This window comes from Diprion similis, chromosome 10, assembly GCF_021155765.1.
Source record: "Diprion similis isolate iyDipSimi1 chromosome 10, iyDipSimi1.1, whole genome shotgun sequence".
Lineage (NCBI taxonomy): Eukaryota > Metazoa > Arthropoda > Insecta > Hymenoptera > Diprionidae > Diprion > Diprion similis.
The window spans coordinates 18,255,365-18,267,517 of NC_060114.1; the positions used below are offsets into that span (position 1 = coordinate 18,255,365).

At 39.1% G+C, this 12,153-nt stretch overlaps 1 protein-coding gene across 3 annotated transcripts in view; it reads left to right on the forward strand.

Moving 5' to 3' along the window:
- The window catches only part of LOC124410761 (plexin-A4), a 68,280-nt gene that overhangs the window by 45,109 nt on the left and 11,018 nt on the right, over positions 1-12,153 (forward strand). For all 3 annotated transcript variants that reach the window (XM_046889365.1, XM_046889367.1, XM_046889366.1), the window contains exon 3: positions 6,279-6,461. In XM_046889365.1, the coding sequence (XP_046745321.1) occupies positions 6,279-6,461 (183 nt within the window). The remainder of the gene's footprint in view (positions 1-6,278; positions 6,462-12,153) is intronic.

The window sequence follows — 12,153 nt, forward strand, 5'->3', positions numbered from 1 at the left end:
GGGGGGGGGAGGCTTGAAAAGGAACCTTAAAATTTTACGTGACCCACCCGCGAAACGCCGATAACGCACATATATCACCTGATGCTCTAAATAGTTTCCAAACTCTGGGTTGGTTGTTGTAGGCATAGTTCACCGAAAATATCCCTTCGAGAAAGACGATAACCTATGTATGTATGTGTGTTTTATGTGGTAAGAAATTCCAGTCAGCTTAAATGATGGTGTTAGTATTTATATTATTATCATTATTTTGAGTTGATCACTAACTAGGCGGTGCACATAATGTAAGAATGAAGATAATTACTGAAATCCTAAAGGAAGAATTAGTCACGTGGTATTGTGATCGAACCTTTCACGTTACACCACTCGAGATATGTGTATATCGTTAGATGAGGTTAAGAACTTTATCCTCTCGATCCTACTCGTTCGATTTTTCCCCTGCTAACAAGATGACCAATTAAAATTCACGATTTCTGGTTTTCGGTTGCGCTGCTGAGAATCGTGGAGCCCATCATTACCTGCCACTTGGTACCCGCTCGCAGTCCCAGTCGACGTTCCGAACAATACCCCTCTCGGATTCGAATATCTCATTTCGGAGTTCGTAGCTTCCCAGCGCAGCCCAGACCCCGGGGATCATCCGGTCCGCCATCTTGGAGGAGCGACTCTAATCCCTTTCAATACCAATTTCGATAATCGATACTACCGGGTAGTAATACGCCTATAGGGATCCCAACGGGCCTCGTCCTCCTCCTCCTCCTCCTCCTCCTCCTTCTTCTCGGACGACGTTAAAAATGATCGTCAAAAAGCTCAATGGCAGATTGTCCGGTTATCGTTACGTTCCGTTTTCCCTCGTCCGGACCTGATTCCTTCCAATCGAAGACGGTATACTTCTATACTGAAATTTAAACGGTGCGGAGACTGCGAATTGGTTCCGACTATTTCACTGGCTCAAAATGATCGTCAAAAGTCATATTGAACATCGTCTATTCCATTACGAGAGGCTTCCACCTTTCTGTCGTTTCCTTCCATGTAAGTAGTCATCGGAAGATTTTACTCATCATATCCATGAAATGTGGAATCCAATACATTCCATTCTCAATATCATATAACCCATGTAACTCATTCAACAATCTCTATTTCATGCTCATCCAAAAAGTTATCCTCACCTATTTCATCCACAATTAGTACGAATTATCTATAAAGAAAAAAAAAAAAAAAAAAAAAAAAAAAAAAATCCATTGGACTCTTCTCTTTCTCTATTCACGGAGGGGAACACGAGCGTTGAAATCCAAACAGTGGGTCACTGCTCGCGCATTCCGTTCTCAAGTACGTACATTCGAGCTTGTGAAGCAGCAAGCCTAGTCGTTCCGTATCGCATGGACTGGTCGAGGCCTGCGTTACCATCCGGCATGGTTTTCGTGTCTGGTTCTCATCCAGGCGCCCTTCGACCGAGGAACTGGAAGGGGATCCCCTTCCTTCTCTTCTCCTCTCCACCACCACCCCCCCTCTTTTCTCAACGATGGACTTGAACCCAGGAACGTCGCGTATCCATTCATCCGAAATTGTAGACTGGGTAAGAACCGCGCCCATTCCATACACCTAGCCCACAACCACACACCGTATTCTTCGAGAGCAAACACACGTGCGTGACTGTAACCTCACCACGAAGCTTTCCGTAAATCCTACGGTCCACACAACAGTTATTGTTCTTCACTCATTATCGGATCACATCCATGGCGTTCCAATCGGTGCCGCTTACCTCTCGATGTGTAGAACACACCGTAAATCTCACTACCGCTCTTTTATTTCACTACTTATTTTTATCCCATTATTCTCCAGCGTGACAAGATTGCAGACGCGATGGTACAACGCAACGACTTACCTATTCGAATTTCGAACTATTCATTAGCCCTGACGTTGGACGAACCCTAATTCACTTGTACATTATTTTTTTTTTTTTTGGCTGTTTATCCTGCGAAGAGAGACAAAGAGAGAGAGAGAGAGAGTGTCGAAGAACAAAGGTCTGGAACATGATTTCCATCCTGTCCATTGACCTCCTATGTGCTTCACCGCACGCATTCATGACATCCGTATTATCACTTTGGCGCGGTGACGAATGCTGGATTAAAATAAGAGACAAATCGCCGAGTTCAATTCAGGTTGGCGTTTATCACCACTGCAGCACTGTTCGCAGTTGGTGTAGTACACGATGATAATAATATGGTCGTGACTCACGTGAATCGTTGCTGCACAATCAGACCTCGTACATCCGGCATTTTCCTATCCGACTTTCTTCTCCCCGTATCAGCAACTGTTTTTCTCTCCCGCCTCTTACTTTTAGTCTCTTTTTTATTGTGTCCTCCTTTTTTTCCTTCAATTCCAGATAACATTATTATATATATATATATATATACGTCCTGTTTTGCTGTCGCCAATATGCATTATATGTGAAAGCGTTTTGTTCACATTCTGTTCCGAGAGTTTATTTCAGTTCTCACATATTATCCCCGACTTAATAGTCAGCTAGATCCACAGCTCGTTGTCATCACCCGCGCTAGATTGTATTTAAGATAATAATTAGGCGCTGCCCTTGTCATCATTGTCGAGGCTCAGAGGACTACGCATATCAAATAAGCCGACCACAAGACCGCAAATCTCGCAAATTTTGCACACACAGGGGAATTTTAGTTGTGAAGGGTTATGGCGACATACTGACGTATAACTGAGAAGGATAACTCCAAAGTGAAATACCTAGATACTCGAATCCTAACCTTATTATAATTAGAACATAAAAAATGTACGATTTTTAGCGGTTTTTTAGGTATCATCTGATCATATTATTTGTATTCACTCATAGCGAAATCGATTCATATTATTAATTACAGCATTTTACTGCCGCGTTTGTATACGTGAGGCGCTGATCTGAACTTGCCGGAACGTGTTTGGGACAGGAATGGAAATGTATGTCAAGTAACGCCATCCAGCGGTAGACAAGTTCACGAAACTTCGAAACGCGCGCTCCATCTAGCGGTATGCAAGTCGAACATCAAATCGAAAGTTTCGACTAAAAAGTCAGCGGTAATAACGCACAATAGTGATGTAACGAACGTAAATCTTCGAGTATTCGCGAATTCGAATGCAAGTATATATTTTTAAATCTGGCGCCATTTCTCTATGGCTAAAAGTTGACAATTGATCGTTTGACACGCACGCTCACATTAGGACCGTTTGCATCTTATTCCGGAAGCTGATCCGATCTGAGTCGATTGTTTTCTTGATTATTTAACGACAAATTGATAACAGAAACAATCGATTTTGAGGTTAGAGTGTGATTCAAACGTGAAGATAAACTTTTATAACAAAAGTTTATTATCAAACTAATGTTTTTTTTTCTTGTCTGATATTACTTTCACAATTCTTATAAGCAAAATATGAAGTCTTTGTGACAGTCACATTCGCAAAATATTCACACGATTTTTGAGTGAAAAATATTTTCGCATGGTTTATTGGCAGAAACTGATGCTAGGACCAAGAAAATTCAACGTATAAACGAGAAAAACGTACAAATGCGAAACTCATGATTATATATTAACAATCATTCGTCCCATGCCCAGCGGGGATGTAGGACGACATCACCAATCCAGTTGATTACGCCGGTCGCCCACGTTGAGGATGCAGTTTCTGTTTTGATAACACTTCGAGAAAGAACGTTCATTCGCAGTTTCCAACGACATGCTTCGATTGTTTTTGAACATCCCGTTTCTCTGTTTTCGGAGAAAAAAAAGAAGTTACTCTAATCACTCCGAAAATGAAAAGTTGAATTTTCGATAGATCTACACGTTTTGAAGTTTCGAGATCACCTCCAATCATTTTCAAATGGACGCATGTGTTGTGTGTGTGTATGTATGTATGTATGTGATCAATTTTTTGTTCAACGATAATTTTAGTCTCAATCGATGCGGTTTTTCCAAAATTAGAATTGATTACGTTTCGGCTTTGATCGGTTCAGTGCTTTTTGAATTTTTTGAATAGCAAAAAAGAAAATAAATAATGTTATATCTTGAGAATGGATGGCTTGATTCGAATGAAAATTGCTATCGTAAGTTTTTTTTTTGTGTCGCTCATCGCGAATCTAAAGTCAGATTTACAAAATTCAAATTCGGCGTATTCGATAGGATGAAAAAAACCTAAAAACATTTGGATTTTCATGAAAATTGGTACTCAAAGGTTTATTGGGTCGCTGATTACGAGTCTGAGGTCAGATTAGCAAAATCCAAAATGGCGAAACCAGGACATTACAAAAAAAAAAAAAATAAATAATCGGATTATCGTAGAAATTAGTAGGCGGAGGTTTTTTGCGTCACCGATAACGAATCCAAGGACAGACTATCGATCGATTACAGTGGTTCAAAATTTGAAAAAATCGTCTCATTTTCACGTAACATGGTACCTGAGGGCGTTTAAATCGTTAATCACAAATCTGAATATGCAATTCGAATTTCGAATTGGATATTAGTATTTTACTTTTTTTTATAAAATTAGAACCTGCAGTGTAAAAACGAGAACATTCGTTTCTTTTCTAATGTATAAATTTGTCCGATCAATCCAATGATTCACGCATCTTATCGTCATTTCACTTTATTTCACTGAAGAAGGTGATACAAAAATAAGTTGTCTAGATATTTTCGGAATGTGTCGATCCACCTGACGCGATGTTTCATTTTTCTATAAACCGGGATTACTCCGCTATTCCAATTAACGCTGAACTGCGAAATACGGAAGTACGGAAGTACATAGTAATGAGTATCGAGCAGAATAAAGTGCCACTCGTTACCAGCCGCTTCATTATATTACAATTTCTGGCGGAATCGACGATTCCTTTTCATCGTCGTAGAGAGAGCAACAACATCGACATCGACATCGACATCCATATTAGAAGAACGATACTTTTCTTTACCCTAAATTCTTTTCCACTCTCTTCAACTTTCCTCTTTCGCTTTTATTACTTCTGTGTTTTATTACAAAATCAATATGTATGTACATAATATATCCTGCATGGTATCGACTATTACCGGATTTACTACCCCGCACGGTTATATCCACATCCTTCGGTTTTTCTCCTCATCAACCGTCTACAACACCCCTGACATATTATATCGCGCCCAGATTTTAACGATCTACGAAGTGTACAATCCAGGAAAAATATAAAAAAATAATACAGAAATAACCGAATTTTCAATCCATGCCAAAAATCGAATTTCAAGAAAATTAAAAAAAAAAAAAAAAAAAAAAAAAAAATTGATATCAATTATTTCTGATCTCTTCAAATCATCGAAAAAAATAACTACCCACCTACAAAAATTTTTTGATATTGGTACTGTATTTCAATATAATGCATAATTTCGCGCGTGAATATTAATTTACGAACAATATTAAGTATTATCATTATTATTATTATTATTATTATTCAGTGAAATTGGACAATATCATGAAAATTTGGCGTTAGTAAAAAGTCCTCTTTACCGCGCGCACAACCTGTGTTCAAATTATATGAATATTTGAAACGATTTCGTTGAAAAATTTACGGGTTTAATTTAATATTTTTTTTTTTTTTTCTATTTTTCTCTCCTCTTTCTCTCCGACGGTTAAATGCCGAGTGCAGGCGTAACGGAAAATGGCCGCCCTTTGATCTCGGCATTTAATTACGTATTGATCCTCGTTCTGTTTGTCTTATGCCGGTCGCGGTGCCACTCTCTTTGTGGACACATACCTATCTCTATTATATATATATATATATATATATATAGAGTACATACACGCATGCAATATACGCAGTTATAGAACGCACGTCCAGTATATTCATGTATGTATTATACCGACCCGTTTGTCTTCACTCGCCTCTATTCTACACCCATAATAATACAGTCTTATGGAACCCCAACTTGACACTCGCTGTTTGCGCATTTATAATACCTAAGATACGATACAATTGTGTGTGTCTGGTTGGAAACTCGATTGAAAACCGATCCGAAACTTCTGATTGTTATCCGCGAGGTAATTGATCGTATTGCACGTCTGTAATACGTAACAATGTGTGTCGTACGTACCGGGATTGTTGTTAACGATCCAATCAATCAAATTCAAAACTGTATAAGTTTTCTATTCCGGTTTTAACGGTTTAATTGTAGAATTATTTTTCGTACTGCAGAACACGTTATGGTCAGTGAATGAAAATTAAATTTTGTTCTCAAATTTTTATTTTTTTTTTCTTTCTGTTACAGAAACTGCAGACTATCGCTGAAGACTTTTGCGGTCTTGATGTCAACACGCCTCTCGGAGGCCAGGATCCTATAGCTGCTTTACCGGTCCTTGCTTTCGAGGAGCATCTTACTGCCGTTGCTGCAACATCGACCGGCGATTACACCGTTGTCTTTGTCGGCACTAGCGATGGCCATCTCAAGAAAGTGAGTTGTCGTTTTTATTTTATGTTTTTAACTCTCTTCTTCCTCCTCATCCTTTAAATTTTTTTTTTTTTTTTTTTCTTTTCTTTGTCATTTCCTTTCGCTTCTTTTTTAGTACCGAATTTCAATCATCTTCTACTTCATACAGCTTATTACCAGGCATTATAGTATAATATACAGTACATATATATAGATATATATATATGCATGCATCTAATCTCTTCATCCATCTTATTTTCTCTCATTTCCTGTACAACTTATCAAAGCTCCGCTTTCAATGTGCCTCGATACTGTGTGATATCGAAAATTTTTTTTCATCCAACGACTGCCATGTAATACGTACGATGTATAACCTGCGTCAGTACATATATATATATATATATGATATGTAGGCTATTGAAAATTAAATACAAATTTCTTCGACGGATGAATGAACGGATATACATATATATACTTGTATGCGTGTAAGAGTTATGTCTACGTGGACGGTTTTACCCTCGACTAAGTTACGCCCACATAATACTTAACATCGATCTATATTTGTCCGAGGACGAAGAAGCAGAAGCGTATTCCTTATCTTACGTGTATATTCATATATACATTTGAACCGCGGCTTATCCTTGTACCTTATACACATGAAATATAAGATTCGTCGAAACGCGAGTTTCTTATAAAATTCGAAAATAAACGATTGTTTGAAACTAGCAATTTTCCTCCGTTATTGGAATATACTTTGGTATACTACTTTGAGCTTACACGAATATGGATATCGAGCCTGTGCAATAATCCAAATATCTCTGACAGAGAGAGAGAGAGAGAAAGAGAGAGAGAGATCAATATTCACAAGAATATTCTATCCCAATTCCAAGTTGATTTTCCTCAGACGTTAATATTATTGTAGAAAATAACAGCATAGAGGGGAAAAATTAATTACACAAAAAGCATTCGGAACATATATATATATATATATATATATATATATATATATATATATGTTAACGAATATGAGGTAGTAAAGTGAATAATAAGTAGAGGGGAAAAAAGGGTATAATATCAAATTTATAAACGCTGAGCCAAGAGAGTTGGTTGTTATCAGATGTGGGTGCAAGGAGAAGAAGAAGAATAAAAAAATAAAATGAAAAAAATATCAGCATCCCAGGTTTTTCGCTTCGCGCGAAGATTGGAAAATTTAGCGAGGAAAGGAAAAAAAAAAAAAAAGTGAAAAAAGAGAAAAATGTTTCTGTAGAGGCGAAACGGAGAGAGAGAGAGAGAGAGAGAGAGAGAGAGAGAGAGAGAGAAATAGAAGGAAAAAAATTTGTAAGCGTATAGTAACGTTTACACATCGAGCTGCGGGAACAAATAGGTTTTTCATTCGGGGAACGACGATTCGCCAGATTTTTCCTAGTCCTCCCTCCCATTTTCGTCCCGTCGTCGTTTGTTCAGCCTCGGTACAGCACTCGAGCGATTAATTACATTAATTGAATATTTACTCACTCAATCGTGAATCGAACTGCATGCAGCCCAGTCGACAGGCTGGCAGACTGTAGCAGTCGACGACTCGATGCAGTATTGCCGTAGTAAATAACTCATTTAACTATTCACTACCTACCCAAACGCAAAAGCCTATACTGCATATAAATATAGGTATAGTGTGATATAGTCTAGACTGCTGTTGCTGCTGTTGTTGTTGTTGTTGTTGTTGTTGTTGTTGTTGTTGTTGCTGTTGAGTACAGAATGCTTTGGACTATTTCATGGTATATTCATGCATTAGTTCATCACGCATAGGCAACAGCTTTGTTTACATTAGTTTTGATCGGATTATCATTTGCAATAATGGATTTAAGCTCGGCAGCGTGATATAAATTAATGGATGTATAATTTCATTTTTGACGATTAGGAAAGAAAAAGGGGTAAAAATGTAGATGTCATTCTCTATTTCGACTTTCTTTGTTTACAATTTTTTATACAGTGACTTTCCACGGTTTTTAACTTTATGAACAAGATTTTCGCGTGTATAAAAATTTGGCATTCCGTTTCTTCTATCAATCGAAAATTTTATTTTTCTTTTTACCCCCACCCAAGAAAAGATGACAAATTTTTTTTCCGTCTCCTTTTTTTTTTTTATATACATTTCTATACATATTTTTTTCATTGAAAAATGAAAATTAACGGAGATAGAAGGGGAAACAAAAGTAAGATCACAAAATTTTATCAACTAGAATAAAATAGCGATGAAACAACGTGTCACGACTTTTCGAATAATCATATCATGCTAATTCTATCAGGTGAAACTTAATCCTTTCTCACGAGTTTGTCGAGACGCGTGTTGGCGATGTAAGGCATACAACTATATCGAAAGAACAAAAGAAAGGAAAAGAAACCGTCTGTGAGAAATAAGAAATAAAATATGGTTTATGGGGTAAAAAGGTGTTAAAAGTCGACGGACTTTGCTGCCCTGCGCACAGACCGACCCACACGGGTAGTTATAATACATAGAAATGATTGATCGAAGCCTAATGCCCGGCTAACTTTTGTTTCGGTTTTATACTCATACCTCCTTGCCTACACAGCCTACCTATTACATTGTAAACGTGGATATTATTTTCTGTCTTACTTTCATTTTGATGTTATGTATTTACAGCTTCGTTATCACACGTATGTGGTACACGGAGTTTTCGGTGAAACTTGCCGCTTGACGCCGGTAGATAGGCAACCGAAACTACATATTGCATTCCTACTTATGCAAAATGTATAACCAGTTGCCTGGCTCTTGGCGTTTAGCGGCAAGATTCACCGAAAACTGCCTATATGTGTATCAACCGGTAGACTGCCGGGATTTGATGAGGTTTAATCCCCTTAGAAAGTCCCCAAATAGTGTGTCTGTATCTTGAATATAACCTATACAAAGTTCCGATCACACGTAGAGGCTATATTTTTAAGCTTTCCGCCGGCTCACGGTAGGGAAAAATTTAACAGTTGTTGTTTTGCATAAGACTTGGATGTGGGGTGGTTGGGGTCGCTGATAAAGAATCTGGAATCAGGTTTTCGAAATTCAAGATGGCGGATAAAAATCCAACAAGTCACCCTACGCAATCGCATTGTATCCACCATTATGAATTTTGAGTTCACATTCATGATCAGCGACATCGAAAACCCACGAATATCGAGTTTCATCCAAATCGAGTGACTTCGGATTTTGGTCCGCCATTTTGAATTTTGGAAATTAGTGTTCAGATTTATGATCAGTGAGTTCAAAAACCCTTGAATACCGAGTTTCATCCAAATCGAGTCACTTCGGATTCTGGTCCGCCATTTTGAATTTTGGAATTTAGAGTACAGATTCATGATCAGTAACCTCAAAAACCCTCGAATACCGAATTTCATCCAAATCGAGTCAATTCGGATTCCGGTACGCCATTTTGAATTTTGGAATTTAGAGTTCAGATTCATGATCAGTAACCTCAAAAACCCTCGAATACCGAATTTCATCCAAATCGAGTCAATTCGGATTCCGATACGCCATTTTGAATTTTGGAATTTAGAGTTCAACTGCACTGTGATACGAAGTTTCCAGTACAGCATCCTCCTCGATCCTCTGTTGGTCTATGATTTTTTGTCTGATCCTGCCTTCTTATCATCGTTTTTTCACATCAATATGGCGCCCGGATTCCACGAAAGTCAAGTTCGCAAAACGCGCAATCTTTCACGTTTTTGGCTGGCAAATCCGTAATTGTTCGAATTTTTCAAAAATTGAAACGTCAAAATAAGCAGGAAAAATGCCACTTTCGGCAAAACCAAAAACAGAAACAAAAACATCATTTTTCGATGCACTGGCCCCTTGAAAAAGCCTAGAGGGTGGTTTAGGTGACATCGAAACGATTCGTATTCGTATTTCCGTACAATTATTATTATACATACTATATGTACATTATGTACACGGTGGCCTGGGAACTCTGGTATATCTTGCAAAAGTACAATAAATAATTCGAAAGCCGTAAGAGACACGGTACCTTATACCACACACAACAGTAGCAGCAACAGCAGCATCAGCGGCAGCAGCAGAAGTATGGCGAATTATATTTTCATTCTGTCCGTCGAGTATAGCAGCGTGAAGTTGCACTCCACAGTTGTTTCACTCTCCTTCTATCTACCCTGCTTTCTACATCCCGGCACGAGGATGCATTGTCCTTATTTAAAATTTATTATAACATTTTAAAAAACACACGTACGTTATAGGTTCCAGGTTCATGCCAAATGAGGCGAAATATTTATGTTTATGCAAACAACATTACCTTGATGTTTAAAATTTTCATACTTTCTTGCTACGTCGCTATTATTCTTACTGTATTACAAAGGACGTAGCAACTTCTTGTTACCTGCTTCCATGGCCTTATGCGCATTTTCATATTTCAAAGATTCGTATATTCCGGAGATTCGATGCATGTATCGCTTCTTCAGAATTAACACCTGAAATTTGACGTCGCATATTTAAGCTTCTATATGTATATAATATAGTTAACTGTAACAAATGAATACCGTTAAAAATGGTTCTTTTCTTTTTTTTTCCGTCCCCGTTGCGCATGCAGTGTTCATGAGTTAATTAATCGAGACATGAATTATTATGACTATATGTTGTAACAAGAGTTTCCGAGGAAGAATGTAAAATGGCCAAGTCACTTACCACTTCTATACATCCCAAACGAAAAAGAACAACTACCCGACGTTCTTTTTATCATTGTTAGACAAATTGCGCATCACGTAAAGCGTTGTTGTGCAGCTTTACCGTCCTAGCAAATCGTCTCTTTTTCGCGCGGTCCGATCCATGGGCTCAGCACGTAGGTATCCTGCGGAACCTAGAAACCGTACCATGAAATATCGCGGGACGGTCCAGCGGCGTGCCTAATTGTCCTGTGCAGGACACGCGGGAAAGCCTGCAGGACGCCTAGTCGAGGAGTTGAGGGCCGCTCGAGTAGGGCCAGAGTACCGTTAAAGGTGAGGAGGAGACAGGCTGGGTATACTGCAACCATACCCAATGGCGGCGAGAGTATCGTTGGACTTGGCGTGATACAGTGTTGACCATAACACGCCGAGCCCCAGTGGAACCACTGCTCCTACGACGCCATGGCGCTTGCTGACGGCGATGGTTGAGGCCATGGCGATAGTCATGGTGGTGAGAAGAAGTGCCACTCTGTGGCTATGCGTGACTCTCTGTGTGTCTTTGTGGCGTTGCCTGGCCGCGCACACTGAATTTTACCCACGCCGATTACCATAGCCACACCACATCGCTGGCTCGCCGGAAGATTATGATCTAACCCTAACCCTAACCCTAAACCTAAACCTAAACCTAAACCTAAACCTAAACCTAAATCTAAACCCGCGGTTGCGATTTCGTTTAGCTTGTCCGAATCCTCAAGCGACGACGTTGAACCAGCTCCCCTTTCCTCTATCTACCTACCTACCAACCTACGGAGAAATCGTGTGCATGTTCGTGACGACGCAGCGTATAAGCTCAGCTAGTCGGTGAACAATGAATCACCGCTTATCGTTTGAAATTCCTCGATTTCGACCCCTAGATAAACATTCGCGACTCCTCCTATGCTTCCTCTTCCTCATCCCGCTCTCTCTCTCTCGATCACACACACACTACGACAATCCCTCCCTCCCTTAGGTACAAGCTCACCGAAAACCACTCTCG